An 18,809-nucleotide genomic window follows, 5' to 3' on the forward strand; every position below is an offset into this window, starting at 1 on the left:
TGATCCTTTACATACAATTTCATATACATAAAGGTACTTCCACTTCAGGTAGTCTATCCCAATTTTTAAAATTCAGCTACAAATCTTGTATGTAGTTATTTACGAACCAACATCTCTTTGTGAGAAAAAGCAAAATTCCATGTAACTAAAAAATGCCAAAACATTGAGAAAAAAAATTTCTTACCTTATATGAAATGTATAATAATGTAATTATTGGCATAGAATACTTAATCACATGTGTCTAGGAGAAATTGAAAAAAAAAATTGGTTATTCTGATGATACATTCATTTGTATAGACTTAATTTTTAATGTATTGATATCTGACATATTTATCAAGTGGCAGAATTTACAGAGCTTGAATTAAGACCATATTCTGATTTTGTTTTCAAATAAAACCCTTATTACAGACCCATCATAAATGATGGATTTGTATCTATACGCTTAAATCTATATTCGACAAAGTGGATCATTCAGTATCTTAGACTGTACAGGTCGTCTCAGACCAATGATAATTTCTTAATATGGTGACTAAGACTTTTTTTAGTAAAATTGTGGTTATTTTTCATAGCCACATCTATATTGCCATCTAGTGTATTCAAATGGAATTGTTTAATATATAAACCCCTAGAAAATACATTTTACTTACTAAACTTATATAAATGTACTTCAGAGATATCCAGTTTAAGAGGACTACAAACTATTAATTTCAGATGTCTTATAATTCTGAGTCTTGATTTGGTTTAGACATGGTGCAAAACCAAATTTCATGAAATGCTGTAATTATAGTGCTAACCCTCTGTGATGTGTAGAGATGAATACACTTCAGGATAAGTTTCCAGACTTCTGTACTGCACAGGCCAAATGATGCAAATACGCACATGTGGGATGTCCAGAGGTACTTCATTCTGGAAGAATACAGACAAGTTTTTGGTGGTCATCTGGAGCTCTGCTAAGCAGTGTTGATGACAGCATTTATGTCAGAGAAATTCTGAACACAGCATTCTTGGACTTTCAGGATTCTGAAATAACTGAGCAAAAGATTGACTTTGCACTTTGTTAGGTGCTCTTGAGAACACCTCTGCTCCCAAATTTCCACACATTCTTTTTGGCAGTACTTTGGGAAATGCTTCAGTATACAAGCAGAAACACACCAGGGAAAGAAAGAAGGGTCATGATCCTATCAGTTTGTGGTCAGCATATTTTACACTCTTATTAAAATATACTCAGTTGTCTAAAAAAGCCTTTAGTAGAATTAAAAAAAAATACCTCATTGTGCTTAATGCCAGACATCCAAAAAGAACTGTGTGAATTAAGTTGTAAGCAGCATCAGGCTTCAGTGTTATTGTGCATTCTTCCATTTTTTCCATGAACTGGACTTGATTTGAACCACTATTTAAACAGAAGAAATAAAATATTAAGTTCTGTAACACATTTCATATAGTTGTCTCTATTTTAAAAAGTATTTAATACTTCTGAGACTAAAGAGCAATACTACTGCTATCAGTCCACAATCTTCTATTATATCTATGATATAATTAAGACTGATAGCAGCAACTTGATGCAGCATCAGGATTTCTGGAAATGCAATGGGTTTAAATGAGCTGTTTTAGAATGATAAAGTTGTTTACAGAAAAGCATGCTTGGTTTATTGCTTGAAGCAGCTACTCCCACAGGGTTCACAGGGCTTTTGATGAGAGTGAAGAACTTAACTGTGCTGTGTGGGGCTGTGCTGGTATATCTGGATGCTACTAAAGCCACAGACTGGAAGTACATTTACAGCAAAGGTGTTGCAAGGACTGGTTATCGCTTGATGTGGCTGGTCTTGTGAATGTAGAGGGCTGATCATAAAAACAGAAGCTGCTTAAATGCGTGGGGTTTTTCTCTGTTTTTTTGGGTGGGTGATAATTGAGATAATTAGGATTACATTTAGGATTACATTTAGGATTACAGAAAATAAGAGCTGCAGAGTCTTTTGTTTGTTTTTAAAATTGTGTGACGCAGGAAGTTTTTTAAGAGGCTGGTTGAATAGTACCAAAATGCCTTACAGAAGACTGTGATTTCACAATTATCATAACATAGTTTCAGAATTGGAATGTCTCAGATCCCTTCCCTCTCCTTCCCTCTCTCTCCTTTTTATCCTGTTTTACATAAAATCTATGGTGAGTGGCATTAGTTATGTGACACTCCTTGAATTTTTGCTTTATCAAGTTTTATATCATCCCTTCTGACTTTTGCCCAGGCTGTAAATGTAAAACCAAGAGGTCTATAATGAACCATTTACTTTTATTTCAAATAGCAGTTCAGTACTAATTGTCTTCTAGTGTCCTGTAACCTCCTCCAAATCCTACAGATTAGCTATGGGAACTGGCAGCAGTGATGCACAGCTGCAGTCTACCACTGCTGCTTCTTCATGCAGATCACAGGAAATTCAGAACAGACTATCCTAGCTCATTTCTGGGCAGTTTGACGATACCACCAGGGAAATCTTTGATTGGAAGTGCTTTGCACAGGGAAAATGTGATGAACTAGAGAAACTAACATTGTTTTCTATAAAGACACCCTTCCCCTGCTTCCCCCTGTCCCTGAAAAACCCAACCAAAGAACCCTACACATACTGCAGAACTTCAACAGCAAACAAAAGGGCTTGAAGGAATCTAGGGAAGAATGTTTGTTTAGTCTCATTACATCCTTTATATTTTTAGCTTTAATAGGAAGTTACTTATTTTGCCTGATCTCTCTATTGTATGTCCTACTGTTTCCTTAGTACCTGTGGAAAGTGATACTGTATGCTGCTGTATTCAACTGTCAGTTCCTCAGCCTGTTGAAGAAGAGAAAATTGATAAAAATGTGAATTATTTTTAAAACATACTTTACCTGAGGTTTCGAAAGGCAACAATTACAGCTGCTACTGTCATAAGGAAGAGAACAAATACATAGACGTAAAAAAGTAATGTATCCGAGAGTCTTGAAAAAGTATTTAATGGTAGTAAACCAAAAGCTTCTTCGCAAAGATACAGGTTAGCATCAAAATCTCTGAAGAAAAAAGAATAATCCTTGTCATCATGTATTTCATAACTTGATGTCAAAAAGGACCAAAGTTTTCTTTTTTCCATGCAATTATAAAGCCACAGTCGTGCAGATTATTATGAAAGAAACTGTATGACTTAAACATGAGGTAAAAATACATGATTTATCACCAAGATTCTAAATGAGAACAACTGGCAGGCTTCACTTATCGAGGTCATAAAAAAAAAAAAGTAAAATTGCAGCTAAATCATACCTTGTTGCCCCAAATCCAAATTTTGCTTTCAGGAATTTGAATATATGTTCATCTGACTCAAGATTAAGAATTTTCTACGAAGGGGGAAAAAGGGAAGGAAATTACATTTTAAGTATCAAAAAACTAAGCTTCACACAGTAAACAGTTTTTTCATCATTTAAATGAAACTGTGAAGCAACAGAGGCTTACTGAGATAGGGTGCTCTGCAATCAAATAAGCATTCAGTTTGTAATTATGCTTCTGTGGTGCAAAGGGCAAGTTACTTACTTTTTGGAATATCTATTAGAGTTAGTTTCTTACTTACAGATAAAGATTACCCAGGACAAGTTGGTTTTAGCTGTATTTTTTATTTCAATGACTTATTATATCTTACTGTGGTATTTTTAATTTCCACGTGTAATAAATTTTAATCTGTTGATATAGATCTCTTGAAGAGGCTAAAACTCAAAAGCAGAAAACATGTTGCTGTCACTAATGTCTGCAGATACCTGTCCCCAAGAAGCAACTAAAAGTATCGTATGGTCTACAATGTTTTTATAACAAGCATTCGTTTTTAAGTGCATTCATTGAAAAGTAAATTCAATGAAAAACTTTGCAAATGCTCCACAGTCAGAATGCAGTATAAATCTACACTTGTTATAAAATTTCAGGTGAGCTTCAAATTACAAATCCATATTCGATTATTTGTGTTAATTTATGAAGTTTTAAGAGTATGTTTTAAAATCTATGTACCAAAAAGATTAGTAAAATGATCTTTCATTTCTAAAATGCAGTCCCTGAAATGCAGCGAAATCTCGTTGCGGTTTTTATTTAATAATTACTGTAGCTTTTAACATAATACATTTTGTAAGTTTCTATATTAAAAATTCTTTGCTTACCTTGATGAATTTATTTATTAGAAGAGTCAAGCACAAGACTAATAGTACATGGAGGATAAGTTTCCCAAGCCTATTAAGCAAGCCACCCTTTTTTAGGTTTTTCTACAAAGAAAATATTAGTATTTCAGTACTTTTTTCTATGGCTTTGGAACAAAATATTAGTATTTCAGTACATTTGTATATATTTGGAACAAAAGCAACACAGACTATTTGAAATTGTTTATCTGCTAGGCCTGATCAGGATCAACTTTGTTTTAGGTTCATGTAAGCAACAATGTACATATAACCAAGTATCCAGAATAAAGATACACTTCTTTCTCAAAACTGTCCAAGAGGACAATATTATAAAAACTCCGAGTATTGATCTGGCAGAGTTTTGTAACTAGCCAAACAGCCTTCCTTCAGGGCTGGCCCCATTATATTTATACAACTGCTGGCACTCAGTGTAACTGTGATTGTGTTCCAAAATTCCCCTAATTTCAATAATATTGTGTGCCTTTTTAAATATCTGTTCATTAGACCTTCCACCTCAGTGTGGCAAAGGTGTTGGATTTTGAGCAATTTTCCAGTTCAAAGCTCCAGATCTGAGAATGCAGGCAACTTGAAACAGGTGCAGACATTATCTAACTATAAAAAACACAGTCCTGATTTTAAAAGGTCAGAAGAAAGAGAACTGTAAATACAGGAAAAAATTCTAATCTTTGAAAGAAACAATAGATTTCAGTAAACTGAATTTGACATGTGCCTAGTTCTCACAGAATATTTTGTTGGAGGCACATCCATAAACCCAAGCCACGTCCTGCTGAAACAGGTGTAAAGTCCACTTATGTAATCTTTTGCAGGATTCAAACTGCAGCTTGCACAATCATAAATGGTAATAGGAATCACGGAATTATGGTGTCTGATCTGCTTGGACATGCTAGTGGTAGTTAGTGTAATTGAATTCATTATTTGATCATGCAATGTTTTTGTTGCTTTAGCTATAGTAATTCCTCTAACTAGTAATTTCAGATTATAATGCATATAAATTACTCATCTCTATATATCACACCATTTAGTACTACAAAAATATTTTGGTACCTACCTGGATTGTTCTTGCTATCAGGACAGAAGCATTAAAACTTATAAGTAATGATCCAAGAATCATAGAATTAAAGAACTGTAGGACACAGACTAGCAGTAATCCAGAAATCTGAATGATATAGAGCCACGTAACCTGTAACAATAAAGAGATTTTTATGCCTACAAAGCTTCACAGTCATAGCTGCTTTTCTTTGAATATGTTTTATAATTTATTTCAACATCAATTATTTTTATAAAAAATGTATCATCTTGCACTAAATCATTACACTTAGAGCCATTACTATATCCTTTCTATATTTATGTCCTGAACTAGTTAGGTTAAGATTTTATACCTATTTTATACCTAGGGAAGCCTGATGCTATAATAAAGCAGATGAATTAACCAATTGCAGAATGAGGAAAATTATTAATTGCTTAATATTTGAAAGACGTTTTCTATTTTCTTTAGTCAAAGAAGTGTTTCTGTAGCCTCTAAAATGTCTTTATGACTAGAGTTATGGCTAAGTGCAGTTCAGCAATCAAACATTAGCTGATTTCTCTGACTTCTTTAGTAGTTTAGTATAGAACTTTTTGAGCTATGTAAAACTATAAAAAATGTTCAACTGAATGCAAACACTAAAAACCAGCTGATTTTCTTATACAGTGGTACTGAAACATAAATTTTACCTGACACAAAGATCTTGAGTTTAGTCTTGTATTACAGTAGTGGTGTAAGTCAGTATCAAATGGTCCAACACAATCCAACAGTTTTAAGCAGCAATTTTTTGAAAATTAATATGGAATATAGAGTGGTACAGTAAGTCCATTCTATTATAATTCAGGATGAAGCTGGTAATTTGCCAGCTTTCAAGGTAGCTGATTAGTCACATTAATTTCTAACTTCAGCTTATATTTGCAGATATAATGAAGAGTTTAGAAACTGTTAAATAAACCACACTTACTTTGATATGCAGCCACCATACTAATTTTCAGTTAAATTAATACAATCACTAATATTCAAGTCTGCTTCAAATTTAAAATGATATTAAGATGAATTAATCTTCATCCTACTGTAACTTTCCTTAAAGTACATTAGAACCCTTTCCACATAATGTAAGCTTTTACAAGGGCTAAAATCATCTCAGTAGAATTCCACAGTAACATTAAAGTCAAAGACAATGTTTTCATCTTCTATAATATATTTCTATTTCCTAAGATTGACTGTAAATGATCCCTTATCTCCTTAGTAACACTTGGTTTTACTTTTTGATTCATTCAGTTCAGCACCATAGCAGTGACAATGTTGTTGTTTTGCTGTGAATTTCAAGGTACGAAAGTTAACTGCTTCTGTTGAGCAATGTGGTCTATCTTCTTCCTTCTCTTTTGGGTACAGTGCCTACACCTAACTTTCAAACAAGGGTGCACAATACTTGAGGCAAAATTCATACATTGTTACGACTTCAGCTTAGGCAAAGATTTCTTGTGCTACGTTTTTTTCTTTTTCTGGCCACTTCCAGAGGACATACTTAAGCTGTGTTATTAGATCAACTGTTATGATGGTGTTTAAAAGCAATGCCTTGATAGTATCAAAACATAGCTGTGTCTAAACAAAACTAGAAAAAAATTAAACAATAGAAGTGAATTACATAAAATGAAATAGAATCAGCTGAAAAATAATCAGAAATGATGTTGTTCTGATTATTCATTTTTACACTTGCAGTACACACACTGTGATTACTTAAAAGCACAAAGCAGCACAATGTATAATCTGTATTACTTTGGGCATCCAGGCCACTGGTTAGTAAAATACTTTCAAAATTGTTAGTTTTATGATAGAAAAGAAAAAAACTTTGTTATTTCCAAACATGATCTTACCTTTGCTGTGGGAAGCATGTCAAAGCAGTCTAGTATGAATAATGCCAATGCTTGTATCAGCATCATAAACTGATTAAATTGCCAAGTCAGGCTAAAGAGAAATGTTGATATGAATACAGCCATAAGTGTCAATCTCTGGAAGGAGGGAAGGAAGTTTTACTTAACTTTATAGTTTCCTTCATTAAAAACCAAACAAAAAAAACCTTCCCAAAACCTCCAACAAAAACACCTTAATTTTGTTTTATTTTAAATCCATTTTTAAAACATTAATATGAATTTTCTAACTGCAATAACTGCTTGGAGGATAATGAAGCAGTTTTTGAGTTACAGGTTCTTGTATTTATGCCTGTATTTTACCATTGTAATGGTAAAAATGGTGAGATCTCAAATAGTTTCAGCCCACAGATTAACATGCAGTATGTGTTTTACTATGCTATAAATAGCAGTTATATGAACAAATTGAAAAGTAATGACTTAAGAACTGCTTGTCAAAGAAACTGTATTACCAATTTGCTTTTATTCTTGCAGATCAGGGCAACCTCCTATATTTGCAAAGCAAATGAAATAAAAAGAAAAATCTTTAATCCTTGTACTTTACAAGCTTTTCTCCTGCACTTTGTGTTAGTCTGTTTTCTTAAATACACAGTACTGTTGTCTTGTACTCTTTAGAGCTTAACTTCTTTTTTCAGTGCTCAGCACATGTACCCCTTTGTATTTCAACTACATTTAAATTAACAGAAGGCTCATCTGATTAATGTTTTCAACGTTTTAAGGGATTTGTGTGCATATATATCTACTGCTATAAACACTTATTAAGTATTTTGTCCTCAGTTTTACAGACAGTTTTCTGATACTGTTTTTACTGTGTCATACTTATTAGAAATACTCACTTCTTGAATAGGCTGTAGATGAGTTCTGAGTAGGTATGTGATGGCTGCTATCTGAACAGCAAAGAATGGCAGTGCCCAGTTCTCTCTTAAAGGAATGGTGAATTCTACTCTTGTAGTATCTATTCTGTACAAAACAAATGGAGTTTCGTAAATTTAAAACAAATAAAACATCAGTTTGGTGACAGAGAGGTTGCAATGACAGGCAGCTTTGTGGTATTTTAACTACTTATTGATAAAAATGGAGGCTCTACACTCTAGTTCCTTCAACATGCCTGGCTCTGAAAAAACATCATTATGAAGGTTCTGCAAGTCATCCATTGAATCTGTACCTTGAATGTTGTACTTTAGCTTCACTTACTGTTAAAAAGCTGATAGTATGGATTAAATCTTACTTACAAAGCACAGCTTGGGTAATTTAAAAATGAACAAACCCTAAAACAAAACCACTCCCCAAATTCAATGCCACAGGTAATTTTACTTCATTTTTTGGTTTGCAAAAAGCACATACAAGAATAAATAGGTATCAATTTCTTCACTATGATCCCAGTGCCTTGGACTTGAATACCACTAAACTGGTTAGGAACTTCTGGTCATTTTTTGAACGTTCTAAAATAACAGTATGTGACAGAAGTCAGTAAAAGTTCCTCAAAGGACAGTCATTTACAAAACCTGAATTAAAAGTTAAAACCAAAAAATAATTCCCTTTTTTCTTGTGTAGAGAAAATGCTAAAAAGGAAAGTAAGCAACACATCTGAAACATGCTTAGCTGGATGAAAAAACTTCTAAAATGGAGTTACTCAGTAGCCTCAGATGTACTTCATCTGGACAGAAAGTCTTTATCCAAATCAATTCCATGTACTTATTCTATTTGCATAAAGGACAACAAGCTTCCATTGTTCATGAATTATTAGAAAGACAGACAAAACAAATCTGCTCCAAGTATTCTGTAAATGGAAAATATGATCTCATGAAAAAAAAAACATATGAACTACTGCACATTACATGTATTTTTTAATTACTTTCATCATAGGAGAAAGAAATGTTTTACTTATTCTCTAATGGACATGTTTGCAGATAAACTTCTTACAGCTGCTGATTAACAGTTCTGATAGAACTGACACTGTACTTATATTTTCTTGATTAAGTTACAGATAACAGGCTATGTCACACCAGCAGCTTACTGCTGGCCTAAAGCCAGTTTTTAAATTTTCCTCTCCAAATTGAGAATTCTTCAAGTGATAAAGCACTAGAACAGCTCAATTACCATCTTTTTTCTCTGAGTCTTAGTGCAGGAGATGTCTACAGGAATAAGGGAACAGAGAAGCTGAACTTCTGATGATCTTAGGTTGTTGAAGGAATCCCTGAAGGTTGGGTGTGGGGCATTGAGGAGACAACTGAAGAGCATACATGCAGGTGTCTTTAACATCTAAGGGATCCTAGGCTGGAGAAGACAGGGTACATCATCTGGAGATCCAGACACATCTGAAAGATGTAGTCCACTTTCAGAGACCAAATTAAGCCAATCTTTCCTACTCAAACTTCTTGAAACTTTAAAATTCTAGACTGCAATGTCAGCTCACTTCTGATTATTTTCTAATTATTCTGCATTATTTAAACACTTTCTGGCCACTTTCTGGCTAATCTCGAGAGGTCTTATATTTTCTTTTTTTTCCCCAAGTAATCATGCATTTGAAGGTTTAATGCCTTACCTTTTGACATGAGGTATAATTTTAGAAGCATCGAATGTTTAATCCCACTTACCTGTTTGTAATATACCAGCAAGCTGCCAACAACCCTGAAAGCCATGTTCCACTAAGAAGCCAGCTTGTTACATACAGAGCAATGACATAAACTGCCTGAAGTCCAAACAAAGTGTAGATATAAAAATAAACGGGCTCTAGGTATTGCTGTAAAACACAAGAATACTGATGTTGACATAAAACACTTGGGGGGGGGATTATACTTAATATGAATTAGGTTTGCTGTTAAAAATTAAAAAGGTAGCAGGAATATTTCTAATAAGAAAATAACTAAAAAGGGGAGCTATGATTCACTGCGCAATCTTCATAATGCACTTACAATCTAAAGCCATAAATAAATGCCTACCTGAATTGGAAGAATCCTATACAGAATGCTGAGAAACACCTCCTGGTAAACATTCATTCTTTCAAGTATGTTAATTGTCCTCACAGATTCAGTTTTATTGTCATATACTAAACCATGTAAACCTTAATGATAAAGAGAAATTGAAATAGGAGATTGTCATTTTCCCCCTCCATCTTCATTTGAACAGTGAATAACTTTTTCAAAGGTATTTTAGGATGTCTCATCAAAAACTGCAAACTTTGAGTCAAGGATTCAGATCACATTAACTCTGAATCAACATGACCTTCTGAGGCCTTCAGTTCCCCTGCTCTGAATGTGGCTCAGAGTGATAATTCAAGTATTATATATTTAGTAATGTATAAAACGTTTATTTTTACACTTACATTCCTAGCATAGCATCTGTGGTACCTACTGGATCTTGAGAACCCTTCTTGTCACTACTTTGAACACAGGTGATGTTAATATTGACAAATGTGTAGTATAAGCAAAATTGTTGGGGAGCAACAGTTAAGTATCTATAAAACATGAGACTGTCACAGAAAACCCCATCATAGAATGATTTTCTTGGAAGCTGCTCATAGTGTCACTTACTGTCCAGGGATACAGCAAAAAAATGCCCCTTCCCACAAATAGCTCATAACTCAAGTTACACCAGAGAATAAAAATGAAAGTAATATACTGAATAAACCATCAAGGCTGAAACTTTAACAGAGATGCAAGTTGTCCCTCAAAGTGATTGCCTTCATCAGAATGTGAAGGTGTGGCACGGAAAGCACTGTATCATTGTGAAATTTATTATGTTCATAACAGACATATGAACAGAATAAATCTGTCTCCAGTACAATTGTTACACTATCTTTCACAGTTAAGGTATTCCTTGTTCTCAACTATATTTGAAAAAATATCAAAAACAGTCAGCTGGCAACACAAAGTAAAACTTACTTTACAGTTTACAATACCTTGCTGGATGGAAGCAGCCTGAATCATCTGTTTGTAGTAGGAATAATAAAGTCCACATTCTGTTCTGAATGAAATTTCTCTTTCGACTTCCTGCAAGTGAAAGTTTAATAGTAAATTCACTTTCTGTGTGCTTTTCACAACCATATGAAGCTGGCTTCAACTCAAATTCTTGCTGCATCAGGGGAATTGACCTATACAGTGGCTTGAGTCTTCGGGTTTGTGCATTCTATGCAACTTAGTTCAAATAAAGTACATGGACAAATTAGGCTGAGAGGCAAATGGATGAGGTGTCAATGCCTCAGTTAACTAGGGAAAACGTATATGTCATTTGGAAACATTTTTTATCTTTTACTATTTTTTTGTAAAATTAGATAGGTGCACTGGCCAACAGCTGGACTTTAAAACTGCATATGCTTGCTCCATGCATTTAACTTTTTCTTCCTGGTGTAGATTTCCCATAGTGTTCCATCGTTTTGCCACCTTAAGGCTCACTTAACTTAGTGTGCTTAGTTGGGACTGCAACACAACACCACTGAGATTTCAGCTGGCAGGCTATGCTGCTGCCCACTTCTTAAATGCTATTTCTTGCAGGAAGCCAGCTGTTTCCACTCTCAGACTTAAAGTTATAGGTTAAAGGAAAAGTGATTCTTTACTTGGTTTTAGGTGTAGGTAAAATTGTTATTATTTTTAATTTTAAAATGTTCAAATTATTTAAACTAGGTACACTTCAAACTATGCCTCTTTCTAGACTGATATCGCAGCAGGTGTAGTCTAGTGAGGTATGAAAGCTCTCCTAGAGAAAAATGCTCTCAGAACAGGATCTTTGCTTTGGAATTCACCTCCTTTTGTTAACTCATTAGTTGTGAAGACCTAATTAAATTAACAAATTCAGAGCCTTGGGCAACCACATTTAGACAAAGTGAGACTGCATGAACAATCAATCTGAAGAGAAGTAATAGGCATCTTATACAAAATTGTTTTATTATTAGTCATCTTTTTAGTAGTTTATATAAAAACATCTCAGCAAATATCTCTAATAAGCACTAAGTTAGAAAAGGTTTCTATCCAGATTTGAAAATCCAATGAGGTTCCTGTATGTGGTATAAGCAAGTCATTAAGAAATTTAAGTGAGATTTCTATAGATAATCTTATTAATTCAGCTTTCTTTCCAGAAGAACATTACTGAAATAACAGAATGTTACTGTTTTCTGAGATTTTTATGAATGCCAATCTGGTTAATGAATCCTTGCATAGAATCCCAAGATTTCCATCTTATACAGTCCCATCTCTCTTGCTGGAACAGAATCAATACTATTTCAGAGCTAACATAAAGCTAGATAAAAAACCATGTTCCTCCCTCCTCTAGTGCCCAGTATAGAATCTTATCTCAAAACATGTGTTTTATTGAAGTCAACTGTTGACAAACTAAACTAATATTAGTTCTGGTCTGAGAAAAATCAACAGATAAAACCGCATCTGATTCAATGTAAGTTCACAATTAAACTCTCCAGCTGCTCTACAATATACAAATCATTATAATACCAGCAGAAGAAACTGACATTGGCACTAAATACTAAAAGCCACACATTTAGAAAAATGAGAATGGTGCATTTTGAACAAGCTCTAGTTTCCAATTCATCACTACTGAAAAGTTTTCTAACACCAAAAAGTGGCCGATTCTACGTGCTCATAAAAAAAAAAAAAAAAAGAAAGAATGTTAACATTTGGAATTTATTAAGGGGGAGAGAGTAGTCACAGAGGGGGATCTAATTAGCAAAAATGCATTCAAACATGATTAATTTGTAATCCTGGCACCAGCTGTATTCAACCAAATGCTATACTTTATGAGACAAACACTAGTGAGTTTTACATCTGTTTCATGCTAAGATAACATCTGTTTTATTCACTCACAATACTTTTCCAGTTCTACAGCAGTTTATACTTTTCCTAGTACTCCATGTCAATAAAAACATACAGACTTATGGGTAAGCATTATAAGAGCACATGTTTATCTTTCTGTATATTCAATTTGTGGGTGTTTAACAAAGAAGTTACCACTGTTCCATGGGAAAATAAAGAACACTATCCTCCATGATTATGTATATAGAGTTGCATATGATTTCAATTTAAGCAATTGTATCCTAATAATAAGCATTCAAAACAAAATACAAAGGACTTTTCCTCTCAAGGGCAGTGCAAAATTCTAGAGCTTAGGTTTCTTCAAAATCCTTGACCAGGTCATTCAGAATACTGAGCAAGTAAAGAAAGTCTGAGTTTTTCTATAAAGAGCGTAAGCAAAGCTCCAATTACTTTTCTTTTTTGACAAAGCTAAAGCACAGTTTGTGTAACTGAAAATATTTTTTAGTTGTTCAATTTAAGATCAGAAAGATTTGAAAATAGCCTCAACCATACAAGTGGAAACTCAGTACAGACAGCTGCTGTCAATGTTCCCAGTTGTGAATCATGCCTTCAGAAACGTATTTAATCCTTGTACATGGTCTCTTGGCTGGTTAACCTCATGCCCATCTGTTAGAATGGCATGGTTCCTGCTAAGATCAGACTTTTGATCCAGAGTGAACATACCCATAACCACTGAACAGGTACTTCTTTGGAAAAGTACCACCATAGTGTTGGACTGCCCTCCTCTTTATGACTTACACGTTCATTTTGTAGCATTCTAATTAGCTGGCTGCCAGTTTCCCCACTTCTTCTCATCTTTCTTTTATATTCAAAATGTAAAAAGGGAAAATATAAGCACTTCAGAGAAGGAATCCCAGGATTCTTATCCTGCATGTCTGAAAGATTTAAAATTTTGTATTTTTATTACCGACTTCTTGCAAGTAGCAATTTTGTTAAAGGAAAATGCAATAACAGTAGTCTAAATGCTTACTCTGAAGGGATTTTACCTGTTTGTGTTACAGTATTAGTTCACTATGTGGCCTTGGCTCATTCCTGTTCAAGGTTTTTTCAGAGTGCATTTGGACAAGCAATACAACAGCTGACAGAAAAGGTGATGCAACTCTCCCCCTGCTCCCCATTTTGTTATTTTCATAGTAAATCCTGTTCCCAAAAGATACCATACGTAAGGAGCAGTCACTAAACTGCTACTGTAAATTACTGAAAATAGACTAACCATTTTATGTGTAGTGTGATAAATTTCCAGAAAACTGAGAAAGGATTTTTGGTTAAGAAATCTGTTTTGTCTGTCACCATCATAAACAGAAATCTTTGTTGTTTTAACGCACGTGAGAAGGGATTAAAACTTTTTTATTCAAAACTGTTTGGTCAAGATAAGTAATAATAACTTCCTGTGATCCCTGCTGGAAGTGTACACCAACACAGCTTCTGACTAGTGACACAGTATTCTGCATTATCTTTTTTTTTTTTTTGTAGTTTTTTCAGGAGGTCTTGGAATAAAAAGAAGAATACCCATCATGTACCTCTTTCATAGCATAAACTACTCTTTAAGATCTGCATTTTGAGTTTTTCTGATAAGGGAACAATATTACATCTTTGTCCAATAACCACGGTAAATTTATAATAGCAGGCATATTTATTAGTAAATAAGAACAAGATTCACACGTATTGCAGCAGCTGAAAGAAATGCACTGTTTAAAGCAATATTCAAAATAGAATAAAACAGTGTAACAACCACAGAACAGTTTTTTCTAGTTGGGTGAACCATTGCTGGAAGACACCCAAAACTGAACTGGCTTTCTATGAATTGCAATTGAAGTACAGAAGGGTAATCACTAGTAGTGTATGTGCAAGTTGTGATTTCAATTGCTCAGAAGTTAAGAATCATGATTTTGCATAATGAACTCTTTTTACTTTCAATTTTTAGGGTTGAATACAATTGGCAAACTGCACAATTTTATAACTAAGCAATCATGATGTCCATACATGAATGGGGTCTTCAGAACAAAAAACCCACCACTTGTATGTAACTGGTATATGTAAAACCTCTGTCTAGGTTAGTGCAAAAGTGGCAGATAAACACTGCAGACCTCCTTCTACTGATGTATGAAGAGAGGAGTACCTTCATGTAAAAGAAAAAAAATGACAAAAGAAGTCTCCCATTACATCTCACCATATTAATTTAGTAGCCACACATACCCTTTTGTGTATGAATTCTTACCATCTGACTAATTGTAGCTTATTGGAAGAAAGGAAAAAAATTCAGGGGGATAGTATGTTATGTAATTTTTATATCAGAGTTCAGTAACATAAAATTCCCAAATTTGCACTGTTTACACCCAATTCAGAGTAAGTGAAATTACTCATTTAAAATGTATGGAAATATAACTGATTTAGAGTTTATTTTCTTTGTTTCAGAGCAGCAGTGATGCACTACTGTTTCACAGGCATGGGGGTTAATGAAACACTGAAAGTGTACTAGTATTTCTTCCATTTCTTCTATATGTAATGTTTAACAAAAATAAAATAAACCAAAATAACCTCTGCACTTCATTAGGCAAGGCAAACAATAATTGTGTGCCAAGGACTAGACTACAGTCCTCCATTCTGAGGTATGCATTAAAATAAATCTTAATCTTTCAAAATTTTTAGAAAATTCAGTTAATGTACACAAAAATATATGCTTTGGCCAAACTACAAAATGTTAGAGGAAAAAAAAAGCAAATTTTACATTTATTTTCAACGTAATTTTTGAGGATCTCACATTGTTCCATAGTGTTTTTTATCCTTGCCTTTTGTTAGTACATGGTATGTGCTGCGATTATAAGATTAGCCAATTCAGAAATGCTAGAAAACATGTACATACATCTAGAGATACTACATTGTCCACCCATACATCCATACAGGCACAGAGATGACTATATACTGTTTTACAGATGTTAGGATGAGCCTTCCTGTCTCAGCTTCGCAGGAAATTTCACAGGCTCTTCATGTGCAGTCTTCTGTTCCCATACTACTCATAAAACAGTATTTTGTATAAGCTGTATCTCATCCATGTATATTCTACTGTATTCTTTGTTAAGAGAAAGTGTATCAAAACATACAGTTTAGATTTCTTATCTTGCTAGTCTCACTTATGTCCACAAAATGCTCTGATATGGATACTGGCAAGAAAACAAGTCTAGACTATATTTAACAGTAAAACCTTAGAAAGCTTTGTGTTAATCAAAGTGAAAGCACAGTCAGATTCTGACTTGGCAGACAACTGCAGAAAATTTGATCAGACTTGACTCATCCCCAACCTTCTTTGTATTTGCATATAAACTGCAGCAGATAATACCTGTTTGGTCTCAAGCTGTAATAAATAATTTGAAAACAAATCTTCAAAAGTACCTCTGGCTCACGCCTGGGACATAAGTGTTTCAAAATAAATTTCATTTGTCTGATCAATCGGGTTAGAGCTATAGTCTTACATTGGTTCTAAGGATATCTTCCCAAATAGAAGTTGAGAGTGTGCACATGCAAAACACAAACAGTATACACTCACTGAACACATAGCTCCAAAAAGCAGGAGTATGTAGAAAGCCTGATCACTTTTGGCTCTGTGTTACAACTGGTTATTTTATCTGTAATAATATGTGAAATCTCATTAAAGCTTTCCCTGGCTTTATCAGTTTAAAATTAGCACTGTAGCCACATGGATTCTCTGGTGGAGTTAACGTCTTACTGAAGAAGGTATAATGTGAGATCAGAGAGTATCTGCATCTTTCTCCTTTAACCTGCTGGTAGATGAACTTAATGCTTTTTAGAACCTTTCCATCAAATTAGCTGAAATTGTTCATGTTCCAATGTTACTAGTTATATCAACACAAGATGAAATGAGAGCTACCGAGACAACATAATCCAGACTAAAAGTATCTAGAAGGTTTTACTTCAGTTTTGATATCTAATGGCATTCTAGTGTACTTAAAATGAAAACAATAATTATCAAATAAAATGAGCATTTCATCCATTGAAGGGCACCTTAATTGCAACTACAGACTTGCCTCTCTCAGTGACCTCTGTGTCCCTCTCTATCAGTTCAACAGAATAAAAATGCTGTATTCGTTACATTCATACACTGCCACAAGTCCATGCCTGTTTGTACTTCAACATATACAATACCTGTGGAATTAAATCAGTACTTGCTTCTGGAAGGAAAAGGCAAACCTAAAGTGTACCTTCAATATATATATATGATCTATATATACTCAAAGGAAGATGACAGTGAGTACAAAACATTACTATATGTATAATACAACAGCAATTGTTCCAGTAAGTGCCAACTATTTTTATTACAGATATGTAAATGTTTCTGGGACAGAAAAACTGTGTAATATAGGAAAGACATTGCAATTAAAGTATTCCAATTAAATATACATACTCTTTGAATAACATCATACATAGACCTAAGAGAGCTAATTTTAGGCAGCTAAAAGGAAAATGACTCACCTGTTTCTCTTTTCTGGTTAAATTTAGGTATATGTACAGCTACATTATTGTCCCTTACAATGATTCTAGGAAAAAACTATTCAGTCCTGGATCTTGGCAATGAAAATTCTCCTACAGGGTAAATGTTGGTTTTACATTGGTGAATGTCTGAAATATGTTTTGAGGTTTGTACATTTAGGATAACATTAGTAACTAATACATAAAATTAGTATTGAATAGTAAGAGACTGTGCCTAAACTGTATTACAAGATCACAGTATAAATAGATTTAAAGAACTGTATGCCAGGACTTTGCATATTGTTTATTTTAACAGTTTTTTTGTTTGGTTTTGGATTGCTTTGGATAAAACAAAGATGATTATAGAGCAACATATAGTAGACTTGAAATTCTATTCTAGAAGAGCCATAGCTACGACTCAAGCAGCAGCAATGCTTTTAGAGAAGAATTGGGGACAGGTATTTATAGAAATGATCAAGTATTTAAAAAGTGGTGGGAAGCACAGCTTTTTTAAAAATACATTTCAAAAAATAAATTATTCCATGTTTGTAAGTTACAAGACAAATACATAACTGAAATTTCAACTAACATTCATGTTAATGCTTTATGAAAGCACTGATGAAACTACGAAAATGACTGTTACCTTAATATTGGAAAACCACAGGTCATTTTCATGCAGTGTAGCAACATAAACAGAAGTAAGAAGTCCAAGAGAGATGGCAACAATTCCACCAACAGTTATTGAGAGTATGTTCCACGGCCTTCCACCTGTATGATCTTGAAAGAAAAATATTTTGCTCTGCAATTGTGAAACACGTAATTCAGCTTAAAGGAATTTTGGAAACTCATTTATACATTGCCTGTGCTAGTGCAGTTTACATTCTGCAGGTAAGAGGATACTTGGTTTTAAGAGATCTTTATGGAGATGTGGTTTTTATTTTCTCACATAGCAAACTCTCAGTATTATTTACATGCAAAGTGAAATAAGGTGTGCCTTAATTGCTAAAATGTAGTTATGGCTTAAGAACACCATCATCCCATACAAACCCAGATAAATACCGTATCTAATTTGTAAATAATTGGAATATCCTCCAGGGCATCCTTTTTAATTAAGGCAATACAGGATGACTATTAGATCACAAAGAAAGAAACTAAAGTCTTCTTCAAGGTCTTAAAACTGCTGCCTGTATTTTTGGGAGTTGCTTGGGTTTTGTAAAAAACACCGCTGAAGGTTCAGAAGTCTCACTAAATACCCAAAGAGACTGAACAGTGGCCAAAGCAGCCTTTGATAATGGTGTCATGCTTTGACTTGTAGATAACCTCCTGCTGACATCAGAGTAAGATTATAGATG

The 18,809-nt window shown here is 34.0% G+C and overlaps 1 protein-coding gene across 10 annotated transcripts in view; it reads right to left on the bottom strand.

Moving 5' to 3' along the window:
* The window catches only part of DPY19L3 (dpy-19 like C-mannosyltransferase 3), a 38,815-nt gene that overhangs the window by 17,194 nt on the left and 2,812 nt on the right, over positions 1 to 18,809 (bottom strand). For 9 of the 10 annotated variants that reach the window (XR_012625138.1, XR_012625139.1, XM_074839947.1 and 6 more), the window contains exons 3-15: positions 18,101 to 18,234; positions 11,052 to 11,142; positions 10,093 to 10,214; positions 9,748 to 9,893; positions 7,987 to 8,110; positions 7,097 to 7,231; positions 5,244 to 5,375; positions 4,160 to 4,261; positions 3,282 to 3,355; positions 2,876 to 3,034; positions 1,268 to 1,390; positions 795 to 906; positions 185 to 241 (exon numbers count right to left, since the gene is read on the bottom strand). Coding sequence is in view for 8 of the 10 variants with exons in the window: in XM_074839947.1 (XP_074696048.1) it covers positions 185 to 241; positions 795 to 906; positions 1,268 to 1,390; positions 2,876 to 3,034; positions 3,282 to 3,355; positions 4,160 to 4,261; positions 5,244 to 5,375; positions 7,097 to 7,231; positions 7,987 to 8,110; positions 9,748 to 9,893; positions 10,093 to 10,214; positions 11,052 to 11,142; positions 18,101 to 18,234 (1,511 nt within the window). In the remaining 2 variants the exon portion in view is untranslated. Of the gene's footprint in view, positions 1 to 184; positions 242 to 794; positions 907 to 1,267; positions 1,391 to 2,875; positions 3,035 to 3,281; positions 3,356 to 4,159; positions 4,262 to 5,243; positions 5,376 to 7,096; positions 7,232 to 7,986; positions 8,111 to 9,747; positions 9,894 to 10,092; positions 10,215 to 11,034; positions 11,143 to 18,100; positions 18,235 to 18,809 lie in introns of those variants that run through there. The other variant, XM_074839948.1, reaches the window with a different exon arrangement.

Source organism: Strix aluco, chromosome 14 (assembly GCF_031877795.1).
Source record: "Strix aluco isolate bStrAlu1 chromosome 14, bStrAlu1.hap1, whole genome shotgun sequence".
Classification (NCBI taxonomy): Eukaryota; Metazoa; Chordata; class Aves; order Strigiformes; family Strigidae; genus Strix; species Strix aluco.